This window comes from Gopherus flavomarginatus, chromosome 5 (assembly GCF_025201925.1).
Source record: "Gopherus flavomarginatus isolate rGopFla2 chromosome 5, rGopFla2.mat.asm, whole genome shotgun sequence".
Classification (NCBI taxonomy): domain Eukaryota; kingdom Metazoa; phylum Chordata; order Testudines; family Testudinidae; genus Gopherus; species Gopherus flavomarginatus.
This window is the reverse complement of record NC_066621.1, coordinates 3,880,029-3,898,680: the sequence shown is the minus strand read 5'-3', so window position 1 is coordinate 3,898,680 and position 18,652 is coordinate 3,880,029. Positions and strand designations below refer to the sequence as shown.

The window sequence follows — 18,652 nt, the reverse complement described above, 5'->3', positions numbered from 1 at the left end:
CGGGGCGCGCGGGAGCTTCCGGTTCCACTCCTATCGTGCCGCCAAAGAAGGGCCCTCTGCAGAAATGCCCCAGGAGACAGCGGCGTTCATTGAGCTGCTCAATTGCCTGCTGCTGTTTTTCGCAGCACATCAGCAGAAGGTCCTTCTTTGCCGCCGCCCCGAATCCTGGCACCCTAGGTGACCACCTAGGGTCACCTAATGGAAGCGCCTGCCCTGGTTATGGACATGCAGCTCTGCTAGAGGAGATGCTGGGGGGCAGAGAAGGGAGCAGCAGAGCTGTCATTGTGCCATTCTCCAGCAGGGGGCAGCAGTGACACACACACATACTCCCAAACCCCCATGTACTGTCGCTGTCTGTGACTGCCACATGGAGCAGTGCAACAACACAGAGTAACTCACCTCAGCAGGAGGATCTGCCCTTGTGCTCCCACCGCGATGTCTGGCAGCCCATCCCCCGTCAGGTCTGTCCCGCCACTGACGGCCTGGCCGAAGTAGTGCAGCCTGCTGGGAAACAGCAACCCGTCTATGCGCTGTGGGGCAGAGAGAGCAGTAAGGGGTGGGGAAGGGGCGGCTGTACTGTATAATGGGCACTAGGGGGCGGCGGAGGGTGAGGGGTGGGGAAGGGGCGGCTGTACTGTATAATGGGCACTAGGGGGCAGTGGAGGGTGAGGGGTGGGGAAGTGGCGGCTGTACTGTATAATGGGCACTAGGGGGCAGTGGAGGGTGAGGGGTGGGGAAGGGGCGGCTGTACTGTATAATGGGCACTGGGGGCAGCAGAGGGTGGGGGTGGGGAAGGGGCAGCTGTGCTGTATAATGGGCACTAGGGGGCAGCAGAGGGTGAGAGGTGGGGAAGGGGCGGCTGTGCTGTATAATGGGCACTAGGGGGCAGCGGAGGGTGAGGGGTGGGGAAGGGGCGGCTGTGCTGTATAATGGGCACTAGGGGGCAGCGGAGGGTGAGGGGTGGACAAGGGTCGGTTGTACTGTATAATGGGCACTAGGGGGCGGCGGAGGGTGAGGGGTGGGGAAGGGGCGGCTGTACTGTATAATGGGCACTAGAGGGCAGTGGAGGGTGAGGGGTGGGGAAGTGGCGGCTGTACTGTATAATGGGCACTAGGGGGCAGTGGAGGGTGAGGGGTGGGGAAGTGGCGGCTGTACTGTATAATGGGCACTGGGGGCAGCAGAGGGTGGGGGTGGGGAAGGGGCAGCTGTGCTGTATAATGGGCACTAGGGGCAGCAGAGGGTGAGAGGTGGGGAAGGGGCGGCTGTGCTGTATAATGGGCACTAGGGGGCAGCGGAGGGTGAGGGGTGGGGAAGGGGCGGCTGGCTGTATAATGGGCACTAGGGGGCAGCGGAGGGTGAGGGGTGGGGAAGGGGCGGCTGTGCTGTATAATGGGCACTAGGGGGCAGCGGAGGGTGAGGGGTGGACAAGGGTCGGTTGTACTGTATAATGGGCACTAGGGGGCGGCGGAGGGTGAGGGGTGGGGAAGGGGCGGCTGTACTGTATAATGGGCACTGAGGGCAGCGGAGGGTGAGGGGTGGGGAAGGGGCGGCTGTACTGTATAATGGGCACTAGGGGGCAGCGGAGGGTGGAGATTGGGAAGGGGCGGCTGTACTGTATAATGGGCACTAGGGGGCAGTGGAGGGTGAGGGGTGGGGAAAGGGCGGCTGTGCTGTATAATGGGCACTAGGGGGCAGTGGAGGGTGAGGGGTTGGGAAGGGGCAGCTGTGCTGTATAATGGGCACTAGGAGGCAGCAGAGGGTGAGGGGTGGGGACGCGGCAGCTACAGGCTAATAGGCACTAGGGGGCTGTGGGGCCCCATGATGTCTCTTTCAGGATCTGTGATGACCCCTCTGTGCAGGAGCTGGGCTCACCTGTCTGTACTGGGGACTGAAGCCTCCCTTTCCCCCATGGAAAATGTACAAGGCTCCACGATTGTTGTTCTCCATTGGGGCCCCGATGGCCACATCTGTCTGTCCGTCCCCGCTGATGTCCCCGATTTCAGACATGCTGGCCCCAAAGCGCCCAAATGCCTGCTCCGTCTCTCCTTGCAGTGTCTCGGTGCAGATCAGTGTCATCCTCTGCAGGCCCCATCCAAAGAGACATGTGGGGAAAGCCAGCATGACAGTGCCCCTTACTGACCCCCTTTCCCTCTCTCTGCTGCACAGCGCCCCTTGGTGCCGCTCTGGGGCACTGGAGTCAGCACTGACTGGCAGGGAAGAGCGTCCTCTCATGATCCCCCCACCCTGCTTCCTGGAGCACTGTGCCTACTACTGTCATGCTAATTGTCCCAACATCACAACCCCATGGCAGTCCAGACAAAGAAACACCCCAGGCCATCCGTCTTCCCCCGGCTCCATCCTCTTTCTTACCGGCCAGTTAATCGGGCAGTTATAGACCCGTCCTCCATTCAGACGTGTATAGTACATGGGGGCTCCGATTAGAACCAGGTCTGTGTTCCCATCTCTGTCGAGGTCCACAGCGCACAGTGTACCCCCAAAATATGAGCCAATCTGGAGAGGCAGATAAATCACCCCTTGAATTTAGTCATTTCCTCCTTCTTCTCCCACTGGGACCCTTCTCACCCTATAGGACTAAGGATTCAGTCCCAACACTCATTCCATCCTTAGACTCACCCTCCCGCTGCACAGCAGGTGGCGCTATCACTGTAAATGTTCTTGAATATTTAGGCAGTTAGATATTGGAGAGATGCTGAGTGCTAGTTGTGGTGCAATTCTTTTTAGAGGTTGTGCTAGCACAAGTAAAGTTTATTCACTGACTGAGCCACTATTATAAATTCTGTTCAGCTGGAACGTATAGACAGATCTTGGAGAAATTCACTTTGTTAGTGATCCTTATCAGACACTGTTAATATCACTAGCAACGTTTTTTTCCTTGCCCGAGTCTCTCTGGCCCAGATCCACAAAGGTATTTATGTGCCTAACCCCCAGACTTAGGTGACACTGTGATCCACAAAACCTCTGACTGGCTGCTGCTAACCCCTTTAGGTGCCTAACCTGACTTGGTGCCTAAATTTTTTGCAGTAGAAGCTCTTTATGTTGCTGCCTCAAGGGCAGGGCATGGTACACTGCTGTCTTACTCTAAGCGGTCAGTTGACCATTTCACACAGGGGACAGAGAGTGGGGGGGAGGTGGATAGGGCAGGAGTCCTGGGGGGGCCAACAGGGAACAGGGGGTTGGATAGGGCAGGAGTCCCCGGGGGGCGGATAGGGAGTGGGGGCCGGGCCACCACCCCCTCCTCTAACCACCCCTCCATACAATTTCCAAAACCCGATGTGGCCCTCAGGCCAAAAAGTTTGCCCGCCCCGATCCAAACACAAACATTATACAATGTCAAAATCTTACAGGCTTTCTCCAGCCCTCTCTCTCACCCCCACACTCCATATTACCAGTAACACTCCCCATACCTGTTCTCCTGACAGCTCCGATCTGGGTGTCCATTCCCTGCCCTTGGTATCTTGGCTGAACAGGATGACTTTGCCGGTGTGTTGATAGCGAGGGGCCCCGACCACGTAGCTGCTCTGCCCATTGGCTGTGATGACCTGAGACGAATAACCTCAAAGGAAGAGAGAGACGTGGGGAGGTGAGATGGGAAACAGCCGTACAACAGTGCTGCACAGAACTTTCCCAGAACTGAGATGCAGCCACCTCTGGGGTGGGGTGCGAGGGCTGTTGAAATAGGTAAGGGAAGGTCTGTGGGTTTGTTCTTACCGAGGTAAGCATCATTCATGTCAGTGGAGGTTCTGGATACATTGATGAAGCTCGGCTTCCCGCTACTCCCGTACAGGTATATCCCACCGGACCAGGCATAGGCTCCCACTGCTCCCAGCACAGGCCCGTCCTAAACCGACACACACGGCAAAGGGGACTGATTACAGGAAACAGACAGCGCAGAATGTAATTACTAGACGAGGCCAGAACCTGCAGCACAGCGCCCCCTAGCAACGTGCTGGGACACTGGGGTCAGTGCTGACGGCCAGGGGAGTGAGCACCCCCTCCTGGGCCTCTACTGGCTCCAGCTGCAGCATACAGGCCCCCTAGTCCCCACCCTGAGTGGGAAGGGAGGGTGCCCCCTGCACTGCTCCGGGTTAGTAAAGAGTTGTCTCCCCTGCAAGTACTAGGCCAACCAGCTCGTTCTTAGCTTGAAAGCGCTGTCAGGGCCCCAGCGCACGGCAGCGTGGGACACGCCCCGGGGCCAGGCGTCACTCACAGGGGACAGCAGGGAGCTGAATCCTTCCTGAGACATCTCCAGCTGGAAGGAGCTGCTGTTCTGGGACTGGGTGCCTGGGGGGAGAGACAGACAGACAGACACGGGAGAGACCATCACAGACGGTAAAGGCCCCTTGTCCCATGCCCTGAGCCAACCCTTCTCCCCACCTCGAGGCTGGACTGGACCCAGCGTCCCCTAGAGAGAAGGCCCCGTATCCCATTCCTCAACCCCTTGAGCCAGCCAGTCCCCTGCCCAGATGAGAAAGGCATTACAGGGATCTATGGAGATAGCTCAGTAGATAGATGTTGGATGGGGAAAAAGAAACTATTTGGGGCCTATGTGAGCTCTGGTTTCCCAGCTGCTCCCCATCCCATCTCGGCCTTGAAAACCCATTTCTAGAGCCCCAGGGCCATGCAGCCCCTCCCTCAGCTCTGGTACCTTCAATGGCAAAGATTTTCTCCTGCAGCTGGCTCTGGATGCTCTGGAGGGCATCGAAATTATCCACACGGAAGACGTGCTCATTGCTGGGCTTAGATGCGATCTCCTGGAGCTCCTCTTGGGCAGCAGGCTTGAAGAAGGCATTGCCAACCTTCACGGTGTAGAGAGAGGTACAAGGGAGACCAGAGCATCGGCATCAGTCCTAGCCAGGAGACCTGGACCAACATCCACCCGCCTGAGCCCTCCTGGGCCCTCAAGAGGCAGGGCTCAGCCAGCGCCATGTCCTGCTCTGGTGAGTGGGAGCAGGGGGGGCGCTGGAGCAGCTTGGCACAGGTGGCTATGTGACATGAGGAGAGGTGTCCTCGTGCCAGGAGTTATCGAGCCTGCCTCATTTCGGCGTAGTGAGGGGTGAGTGCTGCACTGTCTCTGAGGGACGCCTCAGGGCAAAGGGTGGAGGGGTGGGACCACCATGCTAGTCTGGGTGGGTTGCGTGCAGTTGGTTCAGTGGTGGAGTCAGGCACCTCCCAGTCACTGGGCCCAACATAAGCAGCAGACAAAGGTTGAACAAGGTCCCGTGGCTGGAAATGGAACTTACACTGATTCAGATTGGAAAGAAGGTGTCAGGTTTAACCAAGAGGGGAATTAACCATTGGAGCAGCTCACCACAGGCCGTGGTGGAGTCTCCATCCCTGGCAATATTTATCTCAGGACTGGCTGGTTTTCTAAGAGATCTGCTCTGGTTCCAGCAGGGATTATTTCGGGCAGTTCTCTGGCCTGTGCTACACAGGAGCTCAGACTAGATGATTGCAAAAGTCCCTTGTGGTCTGGGCATCTATGACTCTAAAGCCGAGTTTTGCCTTGGCAAAGGGAAGGTGATGGGCTGGGCCCTCTAGTGCTCATGTGCTCTGTGCCCAGTGCTCTGTAGCATCTGTAAGGGCCTGTGTGTGTTCCTGGGGGGCTGGGGCGTGGCTCAAAGAGGGCAGAGTTAAGGTTGTGAGGGTGTTTGCCTTAACTGTATTTCATGGATTTCAGAGGCCTAAGTGCAGCTGCTCTCCATTTTCGGGAAGGGCAGGAAGCATCCCTAGGAAATCTTAACTCTGCACTAAGGAAACTGATGGAATAACCCAGCTTCTACTGTCCACGCTCAGTTCCATTGTTCAGGAGACACAATTACATTTTCCTTTACTGTCTCTCATCGGCCGTCTGTTTAATCAACGCTGATTCCCTTCCCCACACCTCTCATGCAAATTCAGAGCATTCATGTGGCTTTTAGAGCACTTTCAAATGTGGCTTTTCAGCCAGAAATTTTGATCTCAGGGCAAAAAAATCCAAAAGGAGACACTGCAGAATGCAAGGAACATTAGCCAATAATAGGGATCAAACCCACAGGACACAAGACCAATTCACGGTGAATGGTAACCTGCTGTCACCTTGAGCCACCCTCTTGCTTCAAAAAAGCCCTACATCTTGATGCTCATTTCAATCTCTTTGGCTCAGCAGTTTGCCATGTGCCATTCTAGGCATTCAGTGTCTAAGCTTAATAATCTTTTGCACACGTCTTCCCCAGAGGGGCAGTGGGTGCCGTGCATTAGTGGAGATAAATGTCAAGTGACTGGGATCTGTTTGGGGAGGTTCAGAGCCACTTTTTGAGCTTCGGGTGTATGCAAAAAAGAACTAGGCGATTTTGCAGTTTAACTCTGGGGCTGTATCTCAGGAACCCCTTGTTCAAGTGACCCCAAATTTGGACCACTATTCCTAACCTGCGTCCCCATGAGATATTCCAAATTTCATGGCAGTTGGAGTCAGCACGTGGACTGTAGGGCAGGCAGAAAACCCAACCTTTAATGAGAAAGCTGTGCTCAACCTGAACAACAGAGCTCCAGCTCTCCTATAATGTCACACGAACCAGTTACAACCCAGGGTCAGCTCTTCTCCCTTATCTGATGGGAACCTGGACACGGGCTCAGATCCATACTAGTTCTCCGCATAGCTGCGGCTCACCCCGATGGCGTAGCGGATGATTCCAGCTCTCTGAGCCTCAGGTATTACATCTGAATAAGAAAGTGGGTCTCCAGTTTTCTCCCCATCTGTGATCACAATGAGAATCTTGGTGGCCTCATCCCGAGCGCCTCTCTCAGAAGTGAACAGGTCCCGCCTGGAAAAGGGGGAGGGGTGAAGAATGCATGGAAGGGTTATTGGTATGTAACAACACCTAGCACCTGGCCACTGCTTTGGCATTGCAGATCTCAAAGTCCTTTACAAAAGGAGGTCACTTTACTGATGGGGAAACCGAGGCACAGGGTGGGCGTGTGACTTGCTTAAAGTCACAACACAACAGAGGCTCAGAGCTGGCAATAGAACCCAGAGTCCTGGCTCTCAGCCTGCCTCTGCTTTAACCTTCTAGTGCCCACTCCCCTCCCACAGCTGGTGATAGAACCCAGGAGTCCTGAGTCCCTGTCCCTTAGCTCCCATGTCCTTGCAGCCCATTCCCTGTGGAGTCAGCATGGGGAGAAGGGCAATACCTACACCACTTTCTGGATGGCGCTGGCCGTGTGCGTCGCTCCCGTGAGCTGCCAGACCGACCTGAGGAGGCGATTGGGGTTGCTGCTCCTCCTGTACTGTGAGAAGTCGAAGTGGTCTCTAAACCTGTGCGAATATTGCATGAGGGCAAACTGCAGGAGACAGAGGAGAAGAGAGAAAAACAACCCCAAGAGTGGAGGGTAAGAAAAGCAGGAATCAGACTCAGTTAACGGCTGAGGCAAGCGACCAGGATGTAGCTGGTTCTGCAGGAATTTTTTCCTGGTTTTGGATGCAAAATCCCATTGCTGCTCCCTGCAGCACAGCGCCCCCTAGTGCTGCACTGGGGCATTGGGATCAGCACTGGCTGTGAGGGGCAGGGTAAGTAGTCAGGGTTCAGCCTCTGCCCATTACCTGCGTGTCGGTGCTGTGGAAACGCTTCATGATCTCAGAGAGAAACGTCTTCATCTTTGAAAAGTCCTCAGCTTCGATGCTGCCCGATCCATCGATGAGGAGCACTATGTCTGTGAAACGTCGGGGGCACTCTGATGGGGACAGGAAAGAAATACATCCGTCTCCTGACTCAACTCCACAAACATGGAGAAAACCCAGTAGAAAGAGCTAGACCAGACCAATGGGTCCATGTAACCTGGTATCCTGCCCCTCCACCGGTATCCTGGCCCCTCCCTGCAACCCCGGATCACACCAATGGGCCCCTCTGTCACAATATCATCCCGTCCCTGCCATTGAGGGGTTCTGAGTGTAGAGCATGACATGCACTGGGATGGAAAAACTACACCCCACCCCCCTCCCAGAGGTGGGACAGAACCCAGGAGTCCTGACTCCGAGCTCCTACTGACATTCTGAATCAAACCAATGAGTCCACCTAGCCTAGTATCCCAACCCATATCAGACCCATGGACCCATCTCCTCTCCTCCCCCCCTTGACCCGTGAGTGCTGGTTCCTCCCTATGGGGCTGCCCCTCACCTGCTAGGGTGTTTGGGATGCGTTGGGGCTGCTGGAGGCTCTGGTCCAGGAGGAAGCAGTAGCCCTTGACGTACATGTTCTCCCCACAGGCCTGGTGCACTGTGGGGCCGCACACCTGGGGCATGAGAGAGGGATGGGATCAGTAGATGATGATTTCCCTGGGGGTGAAGCAGAGAGCCCAGGGCCTGCTCCCCCACATGGATATGCAAAGAAAGGCCTTGCCAGGGCAGGGGACCCCCCTTGGGGAAGACAGGACCCCTGGACCGAGCACTCGGAGTCCCAGAGAGGAGACGGGAAAGACATGGGGACATCACCTGGTTCCCATGCTCCTTGCTATGGCAGTAAGTGGTCACTGTTGCCATGTCAACATCACCCAGCGGGTTGCCACTCTCCCTGTTACATCTATTCACCATCATTACCTCCCTGTGATGTCATTCTGCAGTTACTATCACCATGGTGATGTCACTGGTCTACCACCCTCCCTGCTATTTCATTGCACTGTCTGGTCTCCCCCATTCCTCCAGAACATCGTCACAGTCATGATAGTCATGGTGATGTCACTTGCTTACCGTCACCCTCACAACACCATCACAAGTCATTCTAGTGGCACCTGGCTACCACCACCTTACACAACGTCCTAGGCCATTCACTCCTTGCCATGACAACAACACTCCATTCATCTCCATTCAGAATGCTGCTGCGACCACGTCACCCCTCTGTTTGCAGCCCTCCCCTGGCTCCCTCTTCTCTATCACATCAAACACGAGCTGCTGCTCTTCCCTTTCTAGGCCCTTATCGGTTTCTCCCACCCCCACCTGTCATTTCCATGTTTGTGTTGAGCTGTCGAGGTGTGTCTCTGATTGGCCCCTCTTGTTGGCCTCCACCGCCCAGCTGATACATTTTTCAACCAGTCCCTTTGTGCTGTCTCTCGCGCCACCCCTCACACTTGGGATGAGCTGCCTGGAAACGGCCACAAAACTACTGCCTTGTCTCCTGCACAACCCTTCTTCAAGCTCTCCTTTGCCATGAGGCCTACAATGAAACTTAACAACGATTAGGCCGCTGGTGCGCTGAGACCACTGCTGATCATAGCGACCAATATCGTCTCATTGTTTCCTTGTTCTTCTCCCATCTGTCTGCCTGTATCTAGCTGTTGTCTCGTCTTAAACTCAGTTTATAAGACCCCTTGTACTGTGTTGTTGTTCTGTGTTTGTACAGGACCTAGGACAAAGGGGTCCTAGTCCGTGACTGGGGCTCTTGGGCACTACCATAATACATCCAATAAATAATATTTTGAAAATGCACAGTTCCAGTCAGGGTGACCTCCCCCACTTACCACCCCCACCATAACATCATCACACAATTGCTGTAGCTGTGGTGACCTCATCCATTCCTGCAATATCAATCCATCCTCCCTCCAAATGTTGCCCAGATATCAACCTCTCTGTGACAGCGCACAGGCGTTCACATCCCACAGTCACATCTTCCTTTGTGATGGTAGCTCCCCAGGTGCTCAGGCGGCTGTGATGTCACCTGGTTATCACTCACTCTGTGACATCACCATGCTGACACTCTATCTCACAAACACTGTTGCAGGGAGAACCAATCTGTGGAATTCTAGGCAAGTGACTGAACTTAATTCTGGGTGATACCCTGGTATAAACAAGCCGCTCCAGAACCCCCCAGCCGCTCTGGATATGGTACCCACCAGGAATTTGGAGTCTCGAGCAGCCAGAGACAATCCGAGGGACATGTTTACTGCATCCGGGGGCCCTGAGAAGAGACATACACCAGCACCAGGTTGAGAAATCTTGTGGCTGGATATGTTTAGTCCATCATTTCTCTGAGTCATTCCCCACCCCACGCCCCCACATGACTCTTCTGACTCAGTCTCCTTCCCAGATAGGTGGGGGAGGAGAGGAAGTCATTGTACATACCCCTGCAATTGAATGGAAATGGAACCCAGGAGTCCTGATTCCCAGCTCCCATTGTTCTAACCAACTAGACCCCACTTCCTTCCCAGAGTTTGACACAGAACAAGTTCTGATTCCGAGCCTCCCCCCACAACACCTCTCTAACCCACTAGCCCCCACTCTGCTCCCAGAAACTGGAATAGAACTCAGGAGTCCTGGCTCCAAGTCCCCTCCCCCCACAGCCTGCCCCACTGGACCCCATAGCAGAGGGTGGCCCCACTCTGGATGGGGATCTCCTGGCAGCGTCTGGAGCCCGGGTCACACTTGTAGACTTTGCCAGTTTCATTCACGTCTCCCGTCTGCAGCGGGGCCCCGACGATCAGCCTGTGTGGGAGAGAGAAGAGAGGGGCTCAGGGGCACCCCATCATCCCTGGGGGGGCCCAGGCAGGGCAGCCCAGCCAGACAGGCCCCTCAGGGGTGGGCAGCAGAAGTCATGTAGGCCCTTGAGGCCATGTTCGGCCCTTACCCCCCAGCTCTGGCACTCCCAAACTGCACCACGCTCTGCCCAAAGCCCGCTGCTGCCTCCTGGAAGGTGATGGGTACCTCCACGTCCACGCTGAATCCATGGCTTGGTGCCAGCACTACAGGGGTTAAACATCCATCCATTAGAGCTTCCCCTATGCAGAGTGGGGCCAGTGGTGGGGCCTTAGGCATCAGCCCCTCCAGGCTGTGGGACTGGGTCCCAGACTCCTCTGCTCCAACCCACCAAAGCCCATTCACCTTCCAGATTAGTGGATGGAACCCAGAAGTCCTGACTCCCAGCCCCTCCCCCACACCCTGCTCTAACATCTCTTTGCTCTGTGTTTGTACAGCCCCTAGCACAGTGGGATGCTGGTCCCTGGCTGAGCCCTACAGGAATACCTAGAATTGGAGTCCAGGTATCTGTGTGTCTGTCTGTGGCATGATGCACTTTGAACGTCACATCTGATCATGTCCAAAATTTCAGGGAATGTTTCAGGTCTCAAGGGGGCAGAGCCCTGAGGGTTTGGGAAAAACCAGAAAACTGGAAGGAGGGAAATGGGACGCACACAGACCCCCTGGCATCTGGTCAGCAAAGCTTGCAGCTTCAGCCAGCTCAGTCTAGAACACCTTCCGCCATCCCTCATCCCGGCATCGCATGTGACACCCTGAACAACCGATCAACGCAGAATGGTGAGAGAGAAGGAGGCATGGAGAGTGGGGGGGGGGGAAGAAGAGGGCAATGGGGGAAAGAAGAGGGCAATGGGGGTGCACACTTGATCCTGGCATGGGAGTGGAGATGGGGAAATGGAGCCCCCAGAACCCTTGGCAGGTGGGGGAGATTGGGGTCCTCTTGTATGGGAGAAGGGGAGCGGAAAAGAGATTATGGGGGATTGGTGAGCCCAGGGGACAAAGTGAGTAATGGGCACACAGTGACCCTGGCAGGGGGTGGGGGGCTTCAGGGGGAGTCCCACAAAGAGAGGGGGCTGGGAGAATGTGAAGAGCCCCCAGAATGTTCAATTAGCTCAGCCAAAGTGTGAGGCCTTCTGGTAAGTAACCATGACAACCCACGAAACCCCCTCCCCTCCCAGAGCCAGGGGGAGAACCCAGGAGTCCTGATGCCCACCCCATCCCCTCTCCCACTCTCCTTCACTAGCCCCTACTGCTTTCCCATTGCTGGAGGTAGAACCCAGGAGTCCGGAGGGCTGGGTTGGCAAGATTTTCCAGAGGAAGGAAGCGTGTGTGGTGTGTATGTGCTCCCAGAGAGTGTCCCAAGCTGCTATGTCTCCAGGCGGGGCCCTCAGCAGGCATATTTCCCCCCACATACAAACACATGCTAAACAAAACAGAGAGCCCCCTTAGGATGACCAGACAGCAAGTGTGAAAAATTGGAATGGGGTGGGGGGTAATAGGATCCTATATAAAAACAAGACCCAAAAATCGGGACTGACCCTATAAAATCGGGATATCTGGTCACCCTAGGTCCCCTTGAGCTGATCAGGGCTCTAAGCAATTGTTCAGTCTTCTGTCTAGCGCTGACTCTGCTGGTACCAGACTGGCGCCCCCATGCCTACAGTGCTCTGCAACGCAATTGAGAAACAACCCATCCTGTGGTGCAACCCACTTGGGAGTGGCACCAGTCAGGCGCTGCAGAGGCTGGGGAAGGGGAACCGGGGGAGGTAGTGGTGGGCTCTTGGGTTCTACCCTCAGCTCTGGGAGGGGAGAGAGGTCTGCTGGTTAGAGCGCGGGTGGGGCTGGGAATCAGGACTCCTGTGTTCTATCCCCAGGGCAACTGCAGGGGGTAAGTTACAATGACTTTCCTCCACCCTAGACAGCACAGCTGTGATGCTCTGAGGAAGTGAGTGTCCCAAGAGTTGCAAGGGGTGTTTCAGGACGGGGTGGGGTGGAAGTGACTTGGACAAATGTGTCTCTGACCAAAAGTCTAGAGGGGTGGGGGATGGGAGAGCTAGGACCATTGTCTGTATTACAGAACTCAGATTGGGAAACTTGGAGAGAGACACTCCTTTCTAAAGCGAGTGTGGGGTCCGGTGGGTTGGAGCCGGTGGGGTTGGGAATCAGGACTCCTGGTTTCTCGCCCCAGCCTTGGGAGGGGAGTGGGCTCTGGTGGGTTGGAGCAGGTGGGGCTGGGAGACAGGAGTTCAGTGTGAGAGAGAAGCAGAAGGACAGGTCTGTTAAGCTAAGTCAGTGCCAATCCATCCCCTAACTAACCCCACCCAAATCCCCCAAGCCAGACCCCCTACAGATCCCTGATGGGACCCCCTGGATATCCCCTCCAGCCACTCCTGGAAACTGCTGGGTGAGAGCAGCATCTCTGCACAGCCCGCACCAGAGCAGCTGGGCAGACGGGGTCTGTCTGGAAGTGCTTTGACCCCACTGCTGGGGGTCCTGGGCAAAGCTACCCACCCAAACCTGCTGCCAGAAGGGCTGAGGCTCAATGGGGGAGGAACGGCTGCTCTGCATTGCACCCTCTGCACAGTCCTAAGGGAAGAACTCAGGAGTCCTGACTCCTAGCCCCTCCCAGCTCTTACCCACCAGACCCCACTCCTCTCTCAGAGCCAGGGTCAGAACTCAGTTGTCCTGATAGTCCAGCTGCTTCCATCCCCCTGCTGGAGATGTACACAGTGGACATCTTGCATGGGGGATTTCAGCTTTTCCCTATCCTGCTGGTCAGTACTCACCTGTGAATAGGTAGATGAGCAAAGGCAGAGGGTCCATCCTGGGTTGGGTAAAGGAGGGCAGTGTAGGGTGCAGGGAGCTGTGTGGGATTTGAGGGCACTGCCTGCAAAGTAAGCAGCGGAGTGCCAGAGTAAAGAGAAGTGCAATCAGTGTCGTGTGAAGGGAGGGTGAGACCAGCCCTGGGGAGGGGACTGGACTGGACTCAGAGGAGATGCAGGGAGAAGTCAAAGAAAGAAGGGAAGAAAACTAAACTGAATCAGACAGATGGACAGACAGACACATCAACAGCTGCACTGACATAAATGGACATACGGTAGAACATCAGTGTTAGAAACACCAGAGATACAAACTGACAAGTTACCGATACATCTGATTGGGCACTGGAAGTGCAATCAGGCAGCAGAGACCAAAAAAAACCACACTATAGTACAGTGTTAAACGTAAACCACTCAAAAATAAAGGGAAAGTTTCAAAAAAGATTTGACAAGCTAAGGAAACTGTTTCTGTGCTTGTTTCATTTAATTTAAGATGGTTAAAAGCTGCATTTTTCTTTGCATAATAAAGGTTCAAAGCTGTATTAAGTCAGTGTTCAGTTGTAAATGCTTGAAACAACAACCACAACGTTTTGTTCAGAGTTACAACCAACCCGTGTTGCCAAGGTGTTTGGAACTCTGGGGTTCTACTGTCCAAAGCGGCATTGAGGCAGACACACCGCTGCGCTGAGAGAGGCAGAAACACAAAACTACACAGACCAGAGACAAACAGATAGAGATACACTGACACACACACACACACACGCCTACACTCGGGCAGAAAGACAAGCATGACACTGAGACAGTCACACAGATACACTCAGACAGAAACACATACAGCTACACTGAGCCAGCCGCACACACACACCCAACTCCATTCAGACCAAAAGCCACACAAAGCCACGCTGAGACCGATACAAGCCCCCAGCTACACTGAGACATACAGAGGCAAACACACAACTACACTGGGACAGGGAAACGCAAAACTACGCTGAGAGACACACACTGAAACAGAGAGACATGAAAACCTACACAGGCAGAGAAAGACAGACCCCCGGCTATACTGAGGCCTGGTCTGCAGTACAGACTTAGATCGACATAAGGCAGCTTATATCGACGTAATTATGTCAATGTCGACACTGCAGCCTTGTCCTGCCCATGTAAACTGTACTACACTGACATCATAACTCCACCTTTGCGAGAGGCGAAGGGTTAATGTCGGTGTAGTTAGGGCGACGCAGTGTCCGTGTAGACACTGAGGGCTACTTACATTGGCTGGTGGCCGTTCTTTCTGTGCTGGAGCCATGAAATTGACAAGAAAGCTGCTCAAAGCTGGGGCTGTGGCCAGGGGTGGGTGGAGGGCTCTAGCCCCCGGGCTACCAGTTCCCTGATCCCATCTGGGCTGTTGCCTGGGCTCCCCACTCCTCACTCCAAGCCTGGGTGCTGCCCGGGCTCCTGACTCTCTACTGGGAGCCTGGCTGGTATTAACTTTCTGTCCTTTTCCTGCCTTAGTACTGATGCTAGAATTTCTTGGGTTGTTGCCAACTTAATTACCAATGGCTTGTTTATCTGGAGATTTCAATGCTGGAGCTTGCAGCAAGGCTTGTTTTAAATGACAGAAAGTGTTTTCTTGTTCAGGTCCCCACCCACATTCGACTGCCTTTTTTAGTAAATGCCACAAGGGTCCAGTTACAGCGGCAAAAGTCCATGTGTTTCCTTAAACAGTCAAACCCTCCTAACATCACCTTCAAGGCATGAGAATCCTTTGGCTTTGGTAAATTCATTAATGATTTCACCTTTTGTTGATCTACCTGAATTCCTTGTTCCCCTAGGGTCACCCCCAAATAATTCACTCTCCTCTGCAGTAGTTGGGCTTTCTCTTTATTAGCCTTGAAACCCATTTCCTGGATGAGTTTTAATACATTTTTAGTCCACTCAGCCACCTCCTCCTCAGTGTCCCCCGCCCCCACTAGAATGCCATTTACATACGAGGTGACATTCTCTCGATCCTCTTTGGATAATTGATCCAGTATTCGCACCACATGTTGGTGCACAATAGCTGTAGCTCAGTGTGGGCCCTGGGGAATTCTTTTAAACAAGTCCTGTTTTCCCTTAAAAGTCAACGCAAAGTGGGCCCAGGAATTGGGATGCAATGGGATTGCGAAAAAACAGTTTGCCAAATCTACGACAGTGAACCATTTAGGGCCCCCCTGTATTCTTGCAATCACTTCAGGTAGATTTGCTACTACTGGAGCCAGAGGGTGAGTGGCTTTATTAATTTGTCTAAAATCCACTATCAATCTCCAGTCTCCTGAGGCTTTTAATACAGGCCAAATTGTATGCGGAATTTCCCTTTTTAAACACTCCCTGTTGTTCTAACGATTCGATTATTTTCGCAATTCCTGCCTCCGCTTTACACGGGATATTTACATTGTCTCTGCTGTGGCACTCTGTCCCCCATGATTTTAACACAATTTTACCACATTTTGCTTTATTCTTAATCCATACCTGGGGAACTCCTTTACCCACATCCTGCTGATCCAGTGTAATCTCCTCCACTGCTTCGGCAGCACAGATTCTTGGACTGTACCCTGCTGTCAGGACTCTTTCTGTCAAGCCGGGCATATGCCACAGAAGTGCGTTAAATCCAAAACGAACCGATTCCTCTTCAAAAAAGGAGTCCCCAATATTACTGGCTCAGCCGCCGGATCTATCTGAAGCATTTGTTCTTTACAACAAACATCCCCCCACTCTCTCTGGGTGTAGCATTTTTCTACTGAATGATACATTTTTCCTGTCACTCCTGCCCCAATAAAGGAGACTTCTGTAATAATCTCTGACACATATTGAGTCAAATCACAACTTCTATTTACATCAGCCCCACTATCTAATAGGGCATCTTTGCGTCCATTATCTCCCACACTGACTGTTGTTCTTGGCCTCCCCCTTGAATCCCATCTTAATCCAGTTACCATCTCCCACTCCTGAGGGCCCATTTCCAGTGGAAGCAACTTATCATTGGGGCTTCCCTGTACAGCAGGTTTCTCTGAACCCTTGGCTTGCACAGCTGCAGCCTTTTTCTGCTCCTTAAACATTTCTTCTTCCATCCTTTGCATTGCTTTGATCAATTCATCAGTACATCTCTGATTCCACTTATCCTTATCTACTCCCCTTAATTTCAAATACCTCCAAGCGATATTCCAAGTCACATCTGCTCCCTTCTGGGGCTCATTTTGATTATTCCACCCTATACCTCTTTGGGGTGGGGTGTTTTGTCCTCTAACGTGGCCTCTTCCTCTCTCGCGGTATTCTGATCTATAAGCACTCTCATTTGAATATGTTATTGCTTCATCAAAAGGTACTCTGGGTTTCCATCCTTCCACCTGGCTTCCCTGGCATCATTCACTGGCAAACTATCCAATGCTCCAGTGCATTCATAACAGGTAGCCCCTCATCCTGGGCTGCTTGGTTCACCAAATTAGTAGACATCACTAATAAATTTCTATCCAGTCCTTCAAACATGTCATTCCAAAATTCCCTCTGATTCAAATCAACTGCCATCAAAGAATCAGCTGTGAGATGTCTGGCGACCTCTGCCCTGGGATTAGTCATCAACTGTATTTTTTCTAGCCAATAATCCCAATGTTATTCTCTTTAACAGGTAATCTCTGGGTGAATCTCCAGGCTTCATGTAATCTGCACTGGATAACACCTTCATGGGTCTTTGACCTCTATCTTTTCCTAACAGCATAATAAATCGTGGTATCAGTTGGTGGATTTCTGGCTGCCTGTACAAAACATTTTTCACTCGATCCACTGTCTGTCTAATCTCTCCAGTGGAAACTGTCCTGATTAACCTGTAAGATTCACTCATATTTAAATTCTCTGTTCCTCCTAACTCTTCCCGCTGTACTAGCCATGTAGCTAAATTTTTTATATCCACTGGGCCTAATGACTTTACCATCAACTGTAAGTCTGATGAACTGACAGGAAGTATTTGTGTCTCCTTTGACTCTGTCTTCCTTGCTGAATCCTTAGTGGTTGATTTTGGTTTGATCACTGCTACAGACTTTTCTGGCTTAGGCTCTCCCAGCAAGTTTCTTATTTCTTCCCTCAACCCCTCTTGAGGTGGATCAAATTCCCTTTTCTCTTGACCCCCTCGCAGATCCTCTCCATACCAAATATCATTGGAATCCAAATCCAAATCTCTCTCTTTTTGACGCACAGCCGTGACCTGCAGTTCCTGAATTTTCACTTGCTTTTTCAATGCTGCTATAGTTTTCTGGCACAGACTGTCAGAAACATTTGCAATCTCCTCTTCTTTTTCCTTAGTCAAACCTCAAATTAACTGTTTCATTCCTATCACTTGATGGTCTAATTTATCTTTGTCTGCTTTAACCTTTTCCCAACCAGCATTCTTTTCTCCAATTCCCTATTTTGTTTCCTCATTTGTTCTAACTGAGTTTGCATTATCTGTACCTGCCTCACTTCCTGCTCCAAATTTTCCTGGCAAATTTTAAAATTCTCCTGTAAAGTTTGCAACTCTGCACAGACTTCCCCCTTACATGCAATTCCCTTTTTTACAGCTTGCCACAACAGCCATACTACAGCAGTTTGCTTTTTACTGGCATTAGGCTTGAGCAGCTGCACATATTTCTCAAACATGTTTTCTAAGATACCAACTATTACATCTGGTTCCACTGCACTTTCCATCCAAGGGCACGTCCCAAATGCAATAATCTCCGTCTCTAACAGAGAAGGGGCTTTAACTTTAGTCCACTGGGGTGTCTCTTCCACCCTTTACTTCTCTTCTTAAATAGTGTTGTAACATTCTAACACTAACACCACGTGGTGTCTCCCCACGTGTTTTTTTCTTACAATTTTTTTTCACAAATTTCACTAATAAGGAGTCACTCTTATTAGTCTTAAATAATGACTCCCCAACATTGTAAGACCCCATCTCAAAATCCACTACTCCTTAATATCTCCCCCCACACACACATTCTTCACCACATGCTGGACCCTGCAATAGAGGTCTCCCTAAGGGATGGGGAGCAGACAGATACTGGACACCGTGTTGGTATATAGTACTCTAAATGTTCATTATTGATTACAAAACAAACCTTACTCAATCCACATTCATACCCCAAACATACTATACCAGAGTCCAAAGGTTAGAATGGTCCCGAAGGCCAGTCGAGATTCTTTCTGATCATAAGATCATAAGATGCAGGGAGCCAGCGAAAACCACATCTATATCCACATGGGGGTCTGAATCAATCAACGACTCTGTTTTGCAGAAATCATAGGCAACCATTTA

General features: G+C 52.4%; 1 protein-coding gene across 4 annotated transcripts in view; it reads right to left on the bottom strand.

The window, feature by feature from the left end:
* The window catches only part of ITGAX (integrin subunit alpha X), a 47,982-nt gene extending 34,579 nt beyond the window's left edge, over positions 1-13,403 (bottom strand). For all 4 annotated transcript variants that reach the window (XR_007774885.1, XR_007774884.1, XM_050956681.1 and 1 more), the window contains exons 1-15: positions 13,303-13,403; positions 10,611-10,725; positions 10,365-10,468; positions 9,880-9,944; positions 8,172-8,286; positions 7,598-7,728; positions 7,193-7,338; positions 6,668-6,821; positions 4,667-4,817; positions 4,229-4,302; positions 3,730-3,859; positions 3,426-3,574; positions 2,371-2,511; positions 1,873-2,079; positions 400-530 (exon numbers count right to left, since the gene is read on the bottom strand). Coding sequence is in view for 2 of the 4 variants with exons in the window: in XM_050956681.1 (XP_050812638.1) it covers positions 400-530; positions 1,873-2,079; positions 2,371-2,511; positions 3,426-3,574; positions 3,730-3,859; positions 4,229-4,302; positions 4,667-4,817; positions 6,668-6,821; positions 7,193-7,338; positions 7,598-7,728; positions 8,172-8,286; positions 9,880-9,944; positions 10,365-10,468; positions 10,611-10,725; positions 13,303-13,339 (1,850 nt within the window). In the remaining 2 variants the exon portion in view is untranslated. The remainder of the gene's footprint in view (positions 1-399; positions 531-1,872; positions 2,080-2,370; positions 2,512-3,425; positions 3,575-3,729; positions 3,860-4,228; positions 4,303-4,666; positions 4,818-6,667; positions 6,822-7,192; positions 7,339-7,597; positions 7,729-8,171; positions 8,287-9,879; positions 9,945-10,364; positions 10,469-10,610; positions 10,726-13,302) is intronic.
* Positions 13,404-18,652: the final 5,249 nt, after the last annotated feature.